Source organism: Nerophis lumbriciformis, linkage group LG16 (genome assembly GCF_033978685.3).
Source record: "Nerophis lumbriciformis linkage group LG16, RoL_Nlum_v2.1, whole genome shotgun sequence".
NCBI classification, from domain to species: domain Eukaryota; kingdom Metazoa; phylum Chordata; class Actinopteri; order Syngnathiformes; family Syngnathidae; genus Nerophis; species Nerophis lumbriciformis.
This window is the reverse complement of record NC_084563.2, coordinates 45204599-45219598: the sequence shown is the minus strand read 5'-3', so window position 1 is coordinate 45219598 and position 15000 is coordinate 45204599. Positions and strand designations below refer to the sequence as shown.

Below are 15000 nucleotides of genomic sequence, written 5' to 3'. Positions count from 1 at the left end.
AGAAAACCCAATATGCAAATACATAAATACCTAACCAATTAACCACCTATTTAGATACATATTTAAAATCCATATTCAATATAAATATATTATTAATTTAGCAGTGAAACACTCAATCTTAAACGCTGTCTACTGGTAGAAAAATGCCCCTTTTTCTATACCCTCACCAGCAGCCAATGATCCAACACAGTTAAATCCAACACTTTAAATTGAGCGACTTCACCCTCCTGATGAAGCAAACTGCTCCAACATTTATCAAACTAAGCAAAGAATATCAACACTAAACAACAGTTGCATAACACACTGTGTGTATTTAGCCTCCAGACTAAGCACGCTACATGCACACAACCCCCCCTCCCATCTCACCAGCGCAACAGGTGCGCCACACCCACGAAGAGAAATATTAAATCTTACATACTTTTGGCACAACTCTGGGTTTTCTGTAATGAACTAAACCTTTTTCCACTCTGCGCTGGCGTCTTTTGTACTCCTTGATTTGACAAAGCTGTCTAATTACCGGGCTCGCGCACCAGCAGATGAGACAGGAGCGCGCCGCGTTATACCTGCGCGTGAACGTAAACTGATCGGCTCTGATTTTATAAGCCGACTGGCCGAAATAATGCCGAATTATATACATTTCCTGGGGTTGCCTAGGTGAATAGGGATGCGGATGTGCTCTAAGATAAAATATAATTTTATTAAGTGGGGTTTGGCTGGTTGCTAAACAGCCACGGTTGCGAGCTCGCGCGTCAGCTGACGAGACAGCTGTTCGCCGCTACAACATTATTAGGCCGTTTATTGAAATACTCCCACACTTTTGACGACTTTTGGCGTGCTTTTTTCCCCTCGCTCGCACCGCTCGCATCATCTGCTTTGCGCTCCGCCATGACGGTAGTGTGACGTAAATATGCGACGCGTCGAAGCATAAAAACCGCGTCGACGTATTTACGTAACCGATGACGTCGACCACGTCGACGCGTCGTTTCAGCCTTAATATATATATATATATATATACGTATATATATATGAAATACTTGAGTATTTCGTATATATATATATATATATATATATATATATATATATATATGAAATACTTGACTTGGTGAATTCTAGCTGTAAATGTACTACTCCCCTCTTAACCACGCCCCCAACCACGCCCCCCGCTCCACCCCCTTTTCCCCCCTCCCCACCCCCTACCTCCCGAAATCGGAGTTCTCATGGTTGGCAAACATGGTAAAAGCGCTTTGAGTCACTAGAGAAAAGCGCTATATAAATATAATTCACTTCAGCTCTTCAACATTCAAACTATTCTTACATTCATACTACATTATGTCAGCATTTCACTTCAACTTCGGCATCTAGTTTTTGTAGTTATCGGTATTGGCAATATTAAACCTTGCAGTTACTCGGTATCGAATCGACACACAACATTGCAGTATCGCCCAACCCCACAGTAAAGCATTTCCCAGGTGGAGGCTGCGTAGTAACATGTAACATGTAACGAATAATGTCTCCTCACCATGGTGGAACGTGTTAGTCGGTGCCCAGACAGAAGCAGGGAGAAGCAGCTCCATAAAATCCTTCCAAGGAGGGCGAAGGACGCGGGTGAGTTACGTCGTGAATGTTTCTCACGACTCTTCACTTTTTTTACACGACGAATCCCTGTTTAATATTGGTCTACGGTGGCCGCGGGGTTTCAGTAAACAATGATACGAATCGCGTTTTTTTTAAAGATAAAACCTGCACAAATAGACGTTAGGGAAACATAAAAAAACAACAACACTCTTTTAAGATGATGCGTCAAAGAAAATGTTCTGACAATGCCCGTGTGGAAAATGACCATATATATATATATATATATATATATATATATATATATATATATATATATATATATATATATATATATATATATATATATATATATACACACTGCCTTTTAAGTGGTAAATACAAGTTATGCATTGTAGCTGTGTAAATACATTGTTGTAAATACATATATTTATAAATATATATATATATATATACAATTTCCAATATACAATTTATATATATATATATATATATATATATATATATATATATATATATATATATATATATATATATATATATATATATATATATAAAAATAAATTGTAGATGTGTTATTGCTGCTTTCTATAGCAGCACGCAATAGTGGACCAGTGTTGCGGTTACATAACAGGTTGTCCTGTATTTCTAGCCAGGATTAACTATGTGGAGCTCCCTCTTGTGTGACAAAGGGATAAAGATCCTTTTTAGACCAGTGTTTTTCAACCTTTTTTAAGCCAAGGCACATTTTTTGCGTTTAAAAAATCCGGAGACACACCACCAGCAGAAATGTATTAAAAACGAAACTCAGTTGACAGTAAAAAAGTTGTTGTCGCAATTGTTGGATATGACTTTAAACCAGTGACGTGCGGTGAGGTTGATGGCTGGTGAGGCACTGACTTCATCACAGTCACATTTACAAACATATGAACCCTAAAGAGTATCTTATTCACCATTTGATTGGCAGCAGTTAACGGGTTATGTTTAAAAGCTCATACCAGCATTCTTCCCTGCTTGGCACTCAGCATCAAGGCTTGGAATTGGGGGTTAAATCACCAAAAATGATTCCCGGGCGCGGCGCCGCTGCTGCCCACTGCTCCCCTCACCTCCCAGGGGGTGATTAAGGGATGGGTCAAATGCAGAGGACACATTTCATTACACCTAGTGTGTGTGTGACAATCATTGGTACTTTAACTTAACTTTAACTTTACACATACAAACTGTAGCACACAAAAAGGCGTATATTTAATTAAAAAAAACGTTATTATGGTCTTACCTTTACTTATAAATAAAGTCCATTCGCCGCTGTTGTGCTGGATTAATGAACCCCCTGACGGGTGCGTTATATCAACTAAAGCCCTCACTTCAACTTTCCACGAGCAAGATTGAATCTATTTAAAAAAGTGTAACCGAGGGTTTATAAATGTGGCCTATACTGTATGAAACTACAAAATAACAAACACAGAGGCTCCAGTTTACACGAGGACCACTTTATTTACCTTCTTTCAAAAACCTCCGCTCCACTACAACATGTCATCACTTCCGCTCTTGGTGCCTTCAAAATAAGAGCTCAAGGCATATACTGTATAACAGCGCATAACAGGAACTTAACATCACAAAGAGGAAAGCCCATAAAAATAGGTTACAAAAGTTATTTAATAAGAAGCCAAAAAGTGCAAAAACAATAATGTTTATGTTGGAGGAGTTGTGAATTAGTTACACCTGCAGTCTGCAGGTGTACCTAATGTTGTGGCCCTGCAGTCATTCACAACTCCTCCAACACGAACATTATTGTTTTTGCACTTTTTGGCTTCTTATGAAATAACTTTTTTAAATAGATTCAATCTTGCACGTGGAAAGTTTAAGTGTGGGTTTTAGTTGATATAACAATTCTACGGCGGGGGTGCAGGAGGCGGGGCTACTGGAGGCTCAGCCAGTGCGTCTTTTGCAGCCGTTTTATGATCGCTCAGCACAAGAAATACGTTACACACATACAGTTGTTGACAAAATACACTGTACATTATATACCTCAGCTAACTAAACTATGGAAATGTATAATATAATTCATATAGCAATACGGTCTCACTGCACAGCAGGCCAGCAGTTAGCCGAGTCCGTCCATGTTGAGGCACTGAGTGACGTGCCTCAACTGGCTGCTGTTCACCGCACCGTCTCTTCTCAGTATTTGAACGGCAAATGTAAAAATTCAGCGATTTTGAATAAAAATAATCTAAAACTGGTGAAGTTAAATGGAAAATAACTTTATAGTATAATCACTGCATACATATAACAATTTAATTAATTTTTTTTCTTTTTACATTTTTTTTCTTTCCATGATGGCAGGTGAGGCCCCGCCTCACCTGCCTCTAGTGACTGCACGTCACTGTTTCTCTCGTATTACCACTCGCACCGCAGCTAACGTTACCCATGCCGCTACCTCTCTGCTCCGCGAGGGCTTATACGTATGTAACGTATGTAAGAAGGTGCGCTTGTTTTACGTCTCTGTGAGAAGGACAGACAAGAAAGAGTGAGAAACGCCTGTAGTGTAATGCCCGCAGCTAAAAGCAACTGCGTGAGAACGTATACTCGAATATCACGATATAGTCATTTTCTATATCGCACAGAGACAAACCCACGATATATCGCCCAGCCCTAGTTCGAATGTACATTGTCTTTGCTCCACAGTAAGTCTTTGCTGTCATCCAGCATTCTGTTTTTGTTCACTTTGTAGCCAGTTCATTTTTAGTTTTGCCTCCTGCTGTTTCCGACATCTACAAAGCAATTAGCCACCGGCTGCCACCTACTGATATGGAAGAGTATTACACGGTTACTCTGCCGAGCTCTAGACAGCACCGACACTCATCAACAACACTCAAAAAAAGATTGGGAACTGAGGAAACAAATTGTTGAAGCTTTGAAAGTGGAATTTTTTCCCATTCTTGTTTTATGTAGAGCTTCAGTCTTCAACAGTCCGGGGTCTCCGCTGTCGTATTTTACGCTTCATAATGCGCCACACAGGTCTGGACTGCAGGCGGGCCAGGAAAGTACCCGCACTCTTTTTTTACAAAGTCACGCTGTTGTAACACGTGCTGAATGTGGCTTGGCATTGTCTTGCTGAAATAAGCAGGGGCGTCCATGAAAAAGACGGCGCTTAGATGGCAGCATATGTTGTTCCAAAACCTGTATGTACCTTTCAGCATTAATGGTGCCTTCACAGATGTGTAAGTTACCCATGTCTTGGGCACTAATGCACCCCCATACTATCACAGATGCTGGCTTTTGAACTTTGCGTCGATAACAGTCTGGGTGGTTCGCTTCTCCTTTGGTCCGGATGACACAATGTCGAATATTTCCAAAAACAATTTGAAATGTGGACTCGTCAGACCACAGAACACTTTTCCACTTTGCATGAGTCCATCTTAGATGATCTCGGGCCCAGAGAAGCCGGCGGCGTTTCTGGGTGTTGTTGATAAATGGCTTTCGCTTTGCATAGTAGAGCTTTAACTTGCACTTACAGATGTAGCGACGTTGTGTATTTAGTGAAAGTGGTTTTCTGAAGTGTTCCTGGCCCCATGTGGTGATATCCTTTAGAGATTGATGTCGGTTTTTGATACAGTGCCGTCTGAGGGATCGAAGGTCACGGTCATTCAATGTTGGTTTGCGGCCATGCCGCTTACGTGGAGTGATTTCTCCAGATTCTCTGAACCTTTTGATGATACTATGGACCGTAGATGTTGAAATCCCTAAATTTCTTGCAATTGCACTTTGAGAAACGTTGTTCTTAAACTGTTTGACTATTTGCTCACGCAGTTGTGGACAAAGGGGTGTACCTCGCCCCATCCTTTCTTGTGAAAGACTGAGCATTTTTTGGGAAGCTGTTTTTATACCCAATCATGGCACCCACCTGTTCCCAATTTGCCTGTTCACCTGTGGGATGTTCCAAATAAGTGTTTGATGAGCATTCCTCAACTTTATCAGTATTTTTTGCCACCTTTCCCAACTTCTTAGTCACGTGTTGCTGGCATCAATTTCTAAAGTTAATGGTTATTTGCAACAAAAAAAATGTTTATCAGTTTGAACATCAAATATGTTGTCTTTGTAGAATATTCAACTGAATATGGGTTGAAAATGATTTGCAAATCATTAACGGGGTTTGTACATTGTCTTTGCTCCACAGTAAGTCTTTGCTGTCGTCCAGCATTCTGTTTTTGTTCACTTTGTAGCCAGTTAATTTTTAGTTTTGCCTCCTGCTGTTTCCGACATCTACAAAGCAATTAGCTACCTGCTGCCACCTACTGATATGGAAGAGTATTACACGGTTACTCTGCCGAGCTCTAGACAGCACCGACACTCAACAACAACACATCATTTGCCGACTATAATTACTGGTTTGCAAAAAATATTTTTAACCCAAATAGGTGAAATGAGATCATCTCCCACGGCACACTAGTGGTTGAAAAACAATGTTTTAGATTGTGGTCTAAAAAAAAAGTTTTGAGACACTTTGCTATTTCATAACATTTTGTCCATTCCTTATCTTTAAATGGGACCTTTGAGCGTTTAAAAAAAACTGCACTTCCCTTGTCGAGGTGGCAAAGTTTGGGCACCTAGGGATTCGATAGTGATTCGATTCTAAATCGATTATTTATGCATCTTTCAATATTATATTGTCCAAAACCAGTGAAGTTGGCACATTGTGTAAATGGTAAATAAAAACAGAATACAATGATTTTCTAATCCTTCTCAATTTATATTCAATTGAATAGACTGCAAAGACAAGATATTTAACGTTCGAACTAAGAAACGTATTTTATTTTTTTGCATATATCGAGTGGATTAATCATTGATCCATTAAAATGATCTTGATAATAATAGCTTATGTTAATCGCGCTTTGAAGAAGTGGGATAATCGTGTGTTGATATAACAAGTTAGTTTGCGATATTAAGATATAAAGTAGGGGTGTACGGTATACAGGTATTAGTATAGTACCGTGATACTAATGAATCATATTCGGTACTATACCGCCTCTAAAAAGTACCGGTCCGTCAACCCCCCCCCCCCCCCCCCTGGGCCCCCGTCGTCGTCATATCGTTTCATCGCTGGTTTACGAGCAGAGGAGCATGTTCGGCAGCGCACAATCACAGAGTACTTACAAGCAGACACAGTGTGTAGACAGAAAAAGGGAGAACGGACGCATTTTGGCTTAAAAACTAACAATAAAGGTGAAGTTATAACACTGAAAAAGGAAGAGGTGCTTTAAGTCATGGTTTGCTTGCTAGCAACTAAAGTTCAGCTCCAGTCGGCAGTGTTTTAGCTACTTCTAAATCACTAATCCTCGTCTCCATGGCGACAAATAAAGTACGTTTCTTACAAATATCATTATCACTGGAGGACGAGGAATAGCTAAACATGCTTCACTACACACCGTAGCTCACCGGCGTCAAAATGTAAACAAACACCTAACATCCACTGTAATTTAGTGTATCTAGTCGATACTACTATGATTTTGTTGATATTTTTTGGCATCACATCTTCTTTCGTTTAAAAAAAAAAAAGTATATTATGTTTATAAAGTCAGGAAATATGTCCCTGGACACATGAAGACTTTGAATATGATCAATATATGATCCTGTAACGACTTGGTATCGGATTGATACCCAAACTTGTGGTATCATCCAAAACTAATGTAAAGTATCCAAACAACAGAATGATAAGTGATTATTACATTTTAACAGAAGTGTAGATAGAACATGTTTACAGAGAAAGTAAGCAGATATTAACAATAAATGAACAAGTAGATTAATAATTCATTTTCTACCACTTGTCCTTAATAATGTTGACAAAATAATAGAATGATAAATGACACAATATGTTACTGCATATGTCAGCAGACTAAATTAGGAGCCTTTGTTTGTTTACTTACTAATAAAAGACAAGTTGTCTTGTATGTTCACTATTTTATTTAAGGACTTAACTGCAATAATAAACATATGTTTAATGTACCCTAAGATTTTTTGTTAAAAAAGCCAATAATCCAATTTTTTTGTGGTCCCCTTTATTTAGAAAAGTACTGAAAAGTACCGAAAAGTATCAAAATAATGCTGGTACCGGTACCAGTACTGACATCGAAACAGGAAGTGGGGACCACAGAAATACTCACATCCAAAGAAGTTTAGTAAACGTCCATGAAAATAGAACAGTATTTTAAAATGCCGATCACTTATGACAACACAGACTGTTTAGTGGAGTTATTTCTCCAGCTTCAGTTTTGAAGCTACAAATGAATGTGCAAGTCAATTCAGGCCCTTGCTTGTTGAAGCATGCAATTGGGACGCTGCATTTGGCCTCTCTGTCAAAGGGTGTTAGGGTTACGAGTCTTGTGGGTGAATGAATGTATATCAGGTTATTGTGCTCATACTAGTCATTGGTATGACTGACACTGACACGCCCAAGTAAACCAGAGTGATGTACGTCGAAATAAAATACTACAACACACAAAAAACATACGGTATTGTTCAAACGTTTTGGTAACACTTTAGTATGGGGAACATAATCTAAGTAACAAAGACTTAATTTAGAGTTATTTGGACACTATGGGAACATATTCTAAGTAACAAAGACTTCATTTAGAGTTATTTGAACACTAGGGGAAAATATTCTAAGTAACAAAGACTTAATTTAGAGTTATTTGGACACTAGGGGAATATATTGTAAGTAACAAAGACTTAATTTAGAGTTATTTGGACAGTAGGGGAACATATTCTAAGTAACAAAGACTTAATTTAGAGTTATTTGGACACTCGGGGAACATAATATAAGTAACAAAGACTTAATTTAGAGTTATTTGGACACTAGAGGAACAAATTCTAAGTAACAGACTTAATTTAGAGTTATTTGGACACTAGGGGAACATATTCTAAGTAACAAAGACTTAATTTACAGTTATTTGGACACTAGAGGAACACATTCTAAGTAACAGACTTCATTTAGAGTTATTTGGACACTAGGGGAATATATTGTAAGTAACAAAGACTTAATTTAGAGTTATTTGGACACTAGAGGAACAAATTCTAAGTAACAGACTTCATTTAGAGTTATTTGGACACTAGGGGAACATAGTCTAAGTAACAAAGACTTAATTTAGAGTTATTTGGACACTAAGGGAACATATTCTAAGGAATAAAGACTTAATTTAGAGTTATTTGGACACTAGGGAAACATATTATAAGTGACAAAGACTTAATTTAGAGTTATTTGGACACTAGAGGAACATATTCTAAGTAACAGACTTAATTTAGAGTTATTTGGACACTTGGGGAACATATTCTAAGTAACAAAGACTTAATTTAGAGTTATTTGGACACTAGGGGAACATATTGTAAGTAACAAAGACTTAATTTAGAGTTATTTGGACACTAGGGGAACATATTCTAAGTAACAGACTTAATTTAGAGTTATTTGGACACTAGGGGAATATATTGTAAGTAACAAAGACTTAACTTAGAGTTATTTGGACACTAGAGGAACATATTCTAAGTAACAGACTTAATTGAGAGTTATTTCGACACTAGGGGAACATCTTCTAAGTAACAAAGACTTAATTTCGAGTTATTTGGACACTAGAGGAACACATTCTAAGTAACAGACTTCATTGAGAGTTATTTGGACACTAGGGGAACATAGTCTAAGTAACAAAGACTTAATTTAGAGTTATTTGGACACTAAGGGAACATATTCTAAGGAATAAAGACTTAATTTAGAGTTATTTGGACACTAGGGAAACATATTATAAGTGACAAAGACTTAATTTAGAGTTATTTGGACACTAGAGGAACATATTCTAAGTAACAGACTTAATTTAGAGTTATTTGGACACTTGGGGAACATATTCTAAGTAACAAAGACTTAATTTAGAGTTATTTGGACACTAGAGGAACACATTCTAAGTAACAGACTTAATTTAGAGTTATTTGGACACTAGGAGAACATATTCTAAGTAACACAGACTTAATTTAGAGTTATTTGGACACTAGAGGAACAAATTCTAAGTAACAGACTTAATTTAGAGTTATTTGGACACTAGGGGAATATATTGTAAGTAACAAAGACTTAACTTAGAGTTATTTGGACACTAGGGGAACATAGTCTAAGTAACAAAGACTTAATTTAGAGTTATTTGGACACTAGAGGAACATATTCTAAGTAACAGACTTAATTGAGAGTTATTTCGACACTAGGGGAACATCTTCTAAGTAACAAAGACTTAATTTCAAGTTATTTGGACACTAGAGGAACACATTCTAAGTAACAGACTTAATTTAGAGTTATTTGGACACTAGGGGAACATATTCTAAGTAACACATACTTAATTTAGAGTTATTTGGACACTAGGGGAATATATTGTAAGTAACACAGACTTAACTTAGAGCTATTTGGACACTGGGGAACATATTCTAAGTAACACAGACTTAATTTAGAGTTATTTGGACACTATAGGAACACATTCTAAGTAACAGACTTAATTTAGAGTTATTTGGACACTAGGGGAACATATTCTAAGTAACAAAGACTTAATTTAGAGTTATTTGGACACTAGAGGAACATATTCTAAGTAACAGACTTAATTTAGAGTTATTTGGACACTAGGGGAACATAGTCTAAGTAACAAAGACTTAATTTAGAGTTATTTGGACACTAGAGGAACATATTCTAAGTAACAGACTTAATTGAGAGTTATTTCGACACTAGGGGAACATCTTCTAAGTAACAAAGACTTAATTTCGAGTTATTTGGACACTAGAGGAACACATTCTAAGTAACAGACTTAATTTAGAGTTATTTGGACACTAGGAGAACATATTCTAAGTAACACAGACTTAATTTAGAGTTATTTGGACACTAGAGGAACAAATTCTAAGTAACAGACTTAATTTAGAGTTATTTGGACACTAGGGGAATATATTGTAAGTAACAAAGACTTAACTTAGAGTTATTTGGACACTAGGGGAACATAGTCTAAGTAACAAAGACTTAATTTAGAGTTATTTGGACACTAGAGGAACATATTCTAAGTAACAGACTTAATTGAGAGTTATTTCGACACTAGGGGAACATCTTCTAAGTAACAAAGACTTAATTTCAAGTTATTTGGACACTAGAGGAACACATTCTAAGTAACAGACTTAATTTAGAGTTATTTGGACACTAGGGGAACATATTCTAAGTAACACATACTTAATTTAGAGTTATTTGGACACTAGGGGAATATATTGTAAGTAACACAGACTTAACTTAGAGCTATTTGGACACTGGGGAACATATTCTAAGTAACACAGACTTAATTTAGAGTTATTTGGACACTATAGGAACACATTCTAAGTAACAGACTTAATTTGGAGTTATTTGGACACTAGGGGAACATATTCTAAGTAACAAAGACTTAATTTAGAGTTATTTGGACACTAGAGGAACATATTCTAAGTAACAGACTTAATTTAGAGTTATTTGGACACTAGGGGAACATAGTCTAAGTAACAAAGACTTAATTTAGAGTTATTTGGACACTAGAGGAACATATTCTAAGTAACAGACTTAATTGAGAGTTATTTCGACACTAGGGGAACATCTTCTAAGTAACAAAGACTTAATTTCGAGTTATTTGGACACTAGAGGAACACATTCTAAGTAACAGACTTAATTTAGAGTTATTTGGACACTAGGGGAACATATTCTAAGTAACACAGACTTAATTTCGAGTTATTTGGACACTAGAGGAACACATTCTAAGTAACAGACTTAATTTAGAGTTATTTGGACACTAAGGGAACATATTGTAAGTAACAAAGACTTAATTTAGAGTTATTTGGACACTAGAGGAACATATTCTAAGTAACAGACTTAATTTAGAGTTATTTGGACACTATGGGAACATATTCTAAGTAACAAATACTTAATTTAGAGTTATTTGCACACTAGGGGAATATATTATAAGTAACAAATACTTAATTTAGAGTTATTTGGACACTAGAGGAACAAATTCTAAGTAACAGACTTAATTTAGAGTTATTTGGACACTAGGGGAACATATTGTAAGTAACAAAGACCTAATTTAGAGTTATTTAGACACTATGGGAACATATTAAATGTAACAAAGACTTAATTTAGAGTTATTTGGACACTCGGGGAACATATTCTAAGTAACAAAGACTTAATTTAGAGTTATTTGGACACTGGGGAACATTTTCTAAGTAACACAGACTTAATTTAGAGTTATTTGGACACTAGGGGAACATATTCCAAGTAACAAAGACTTAATTTAGAGTTATTTGGACACTAGGGGAACATATTCTAAGTAAGAAAGACTTAATTTAGAGTTATTTGGACACTGGGGAACATATTCTAAGTAACAAAGACTTAATTTAGAGTTATTTGGACACTAGAGGAACATATTCTAAGTAACAGACTTAATTTAGAGTTATTTGGACACTAGGGGAATATATTGTAAGTAACAAATACTTAATTTATAGTTATTTGGACACTGGGGAACATTTTCCAAGTAACACAGACTTAATTTAGAGTTATTTGGACACTGGGGAACATATTCTAAGTAACAAAGACTTAATTTAAAGTTATTTGGACACTAGGGGAACATATTGTAAGTAACAAAGACTTAATTTAGAGTTATTTCGACACTAGGGGAACATATTCTAAGTAAGAAAGACTTAATTTAGAGTTATTTGGACACTAGGGGAACATATTGTAAGTAAGAAAGACTTAATTTAGAGTTATTTGGACACTAGGGGAACATATTCTAAGTATAAAATACTTAATTTAGAGTTATTTGGACACTAGGGGAACATATTCTAAGTAACAACGACTTAATTTAGAGTTATTTGGACACTAGGGTAACATATTCTAAGTAACAAAGACTTAATTTAGAGTTGTTTGGACACTAGAGGAACATATTCTAAGTAACAAAGACTTAATTTAGAGTTGTTTGGACAGTAGGGTAACATATTCTAAGTAACAAAGACTTAATTTAACGACTGTACATACTTACAACATGTGTATAAAATGTTGATGGAGGTTTTTGAAGGTGTTTTAGAGCGCTTATAGGTGGAATATATCGAATCGTCCTTACATGCATTGTCAGCCACCTCTTGCTAGCCTTTTTTTACGATTTAAAATGCACGAGAGAAAAAAGAAAGCCATATGTGTTCTTGCCTCTTATCAGGAGTGTGAATGATAGGCAAATTAAAAAAGTGCAGTTCCCCTTTAATAACTTGATCATTTTAGCCCCTGAAAAAGCCATTCAAATGTTTTAGATTGCAAGGACACCTCTTGTGCACAACATTCTTTAAGGCAGTGTTTTTAAACCTTTTTTGAGCCAAGGCACATTTTTTGCGTTGAAAAAATGCAGAAGCACACCACCAGCAGAAATCATTAAAAAACTAAACTCAGTTGACAGTAAAACATCATTGTCGCATGCATCACTATAGCTCTTGTCTCAAAGTAGGTGTACTGTCACCACCTGTCACATCACACCCTGACTTATTTGGACTTTTTTGCTGTTTTCCTGTGTGTAGTGTTTTACTTCTTGTCTTGCGCTCCTATTTTGGTGGCTTTTTCTCTTTTTTTGGTGTTTTCCTGTAGCAGTTTCATGTCTTCCTTTGAGCGATATTTCCCGCATCTACTTTGTTTTAGCGATCAAGAACATTTCAGTTGTTTTTGTCCTCCTTTGTGGGGACATTGTTGACTGTCACGTCATGTTCGGATGTACATTGTCTTTGCTGTCATCCAGCATTCTGTTTTTGTTTGCTTTGTAGCCAGTTAATTTTTTAGTTTTGCCTCCCGCTGTTCCCGACATCTACAAAGCAATTAGCTACCGGCTGCCACCTACTGATATGGAAGAGTATTACACGGTTACTCTGCCGAGCTCTAGACAGCACCGACACTCAACAACGGCACATTATTTATAAAGATGGGTAAAGATCCTTTTAAATCAGTGTTTTTCAACCTTTTTTGATCCAAGGCACACCACCAGCAGAAATGTGTTAAAAACGAAACTCAGTTGACAGTAAAAAGTCGTTGTCGCAATTGTTGGATATGACTTTAAACCATAACCAAGCATGCATCAGTATAGCTCTTGTCTCAAAGTAGGTGTACTGTCACCACCTGTCACATCACCCCCTAATTTATTTTGAGTTGTTTGCTGTTTTCCTGTGTGTAGTGTTTTACTTCTTGTCTCGCGCACCTATTTTGGTGGCTTTTTCTCTTTTTTTTGGTATTTTCCTGTAGCAGTTTCATGTCTTCCTTTGAGCGATATTTCCCGCATCTACTTTGTTTTAGCGATCAAGAATATTTCAGTTGTTTTTATCCTCCTTTGTGGGGACATTGATTGTCATGTCATGTTCGGATGTACATTGTGGACGCCGTCTTTGCTCCACAGTAAGTCTTTGCTGTCGTCCAGCATTCTGTTTTTGTTTGCTTTGCAGCCAGTTCATTTTTTAGTTTTGCCTCCCGCTGTTTCCGACATCTACAAAGCAATTAGCTACCGGCTGCCACCTACTGATATGGAAGAGTATTACACGGTTACTCTGCCGAGCTCTAGACAGCACCGACACTCAACAACAACACATCATTTTCAGACTGTAATTACCTGTTTGCAAAAAATATTTTGAACCCAAATAGGTGAAATTGGATCATCTCCCACGGCACGCCAAACTGTACAGTGGTTGAAAAACACAGACTTTTCGTTTTTAGACCGTTCCCTCCCATCCTTACATGAGATTACATTGGCGAAAAGCAGGGGCATCACTAGATTTTAAGGACAGGGGGGGCTTAGCCCCCAGGAGATGCACAGGATGCGAGTGAGTAGCGCACGAGCACAAAACTTCACAAACGGCTAACAGAAATTATTCATTGTTATTATTATTATTTAAAAAAAAATGCACGGGACAAAATGAAATGCTCCCCGGGACGATGGTTTTAACCATTTTTTTCTTTTTCTTTTTATGTATTTATTAATTTTACATTTTATATTAAATGTCTTGGTTTTTCCTCCCTCTGAAAGTCCTATGAAATAACAAGCTATAATACACCAGCAATTAATGTAACAATACAATAAAACAAATATATTTAATGATGTTTTTTTGTCATTATTTTATGTATATTACTTGATATAGATTCTACAAATGATGTGGGCATTTTTTATATGAACAAGTCCAAGGACCGCAAGCAAGGTCGCAGAGAAAATGCGGACTGGAGTTTGAGTGATGTGGGCATTTTCTATATGAACAAGTGGAATGGATTGGATACCGACACACTAAAGGGGCTCTCTACCTTACGCTATGAAGTGAGGAAACTGAGTGAATAATGACAGGTTATATGATTATTTAAACTCATATTTGGGCCACTTTATAATATGT

The 15000-nt window shown here is 36.7% G+C and overlaps 2 protein-coding genes across 4 annotated transcripts in view; one reads left to right on the top strand and one right to left on the bottom strand.

Annotated features, from left to right (window-relative positions):
• Positions 1 to 1634, bottom strand: part of LOC133617291 (phosphatidylinositol-3-phosphate phosphatase MTMR7-like) — a 72990-nt gene extending 71356 nt beyond the window's left edge. The window contains exon 1 of the mRNA XM_061977218.2: positions 1520 to 1634. Within this exon, the coding sequence (XP_061833202.2) occupies positions 1520 to 1522 (3 nt within the window). The 5' untranslated portion in view covers positions 1523 to 1634. The remainder of the gene's footprint in view (positions 1 to 1519) is intronic.
• Positions 1 to 15000, top strand: part of LOC133617290 (uncharacterized) — a 222957-nt gene that overhangs the window by 13177 nt on the left and 194780 nt on the right. Inside the window, exon 1 of one of the 3 annotated variants that reach the window (XM_061977213.2) lies at positions 13264 to 15000. This exon is cut by the window's right edge and continues 696 nt beyond it. The exons of the other annotated variants lie outside the window; for them this stretch is intronic. The gene's annotated coding sequence lies outside the window, so the exon portion shown is untranslated. Of the gene's footprint in view, positions 1 to 13263 lie in introns of those variants that run through there. 3 annotated transcript variants of the gene reach the window in all.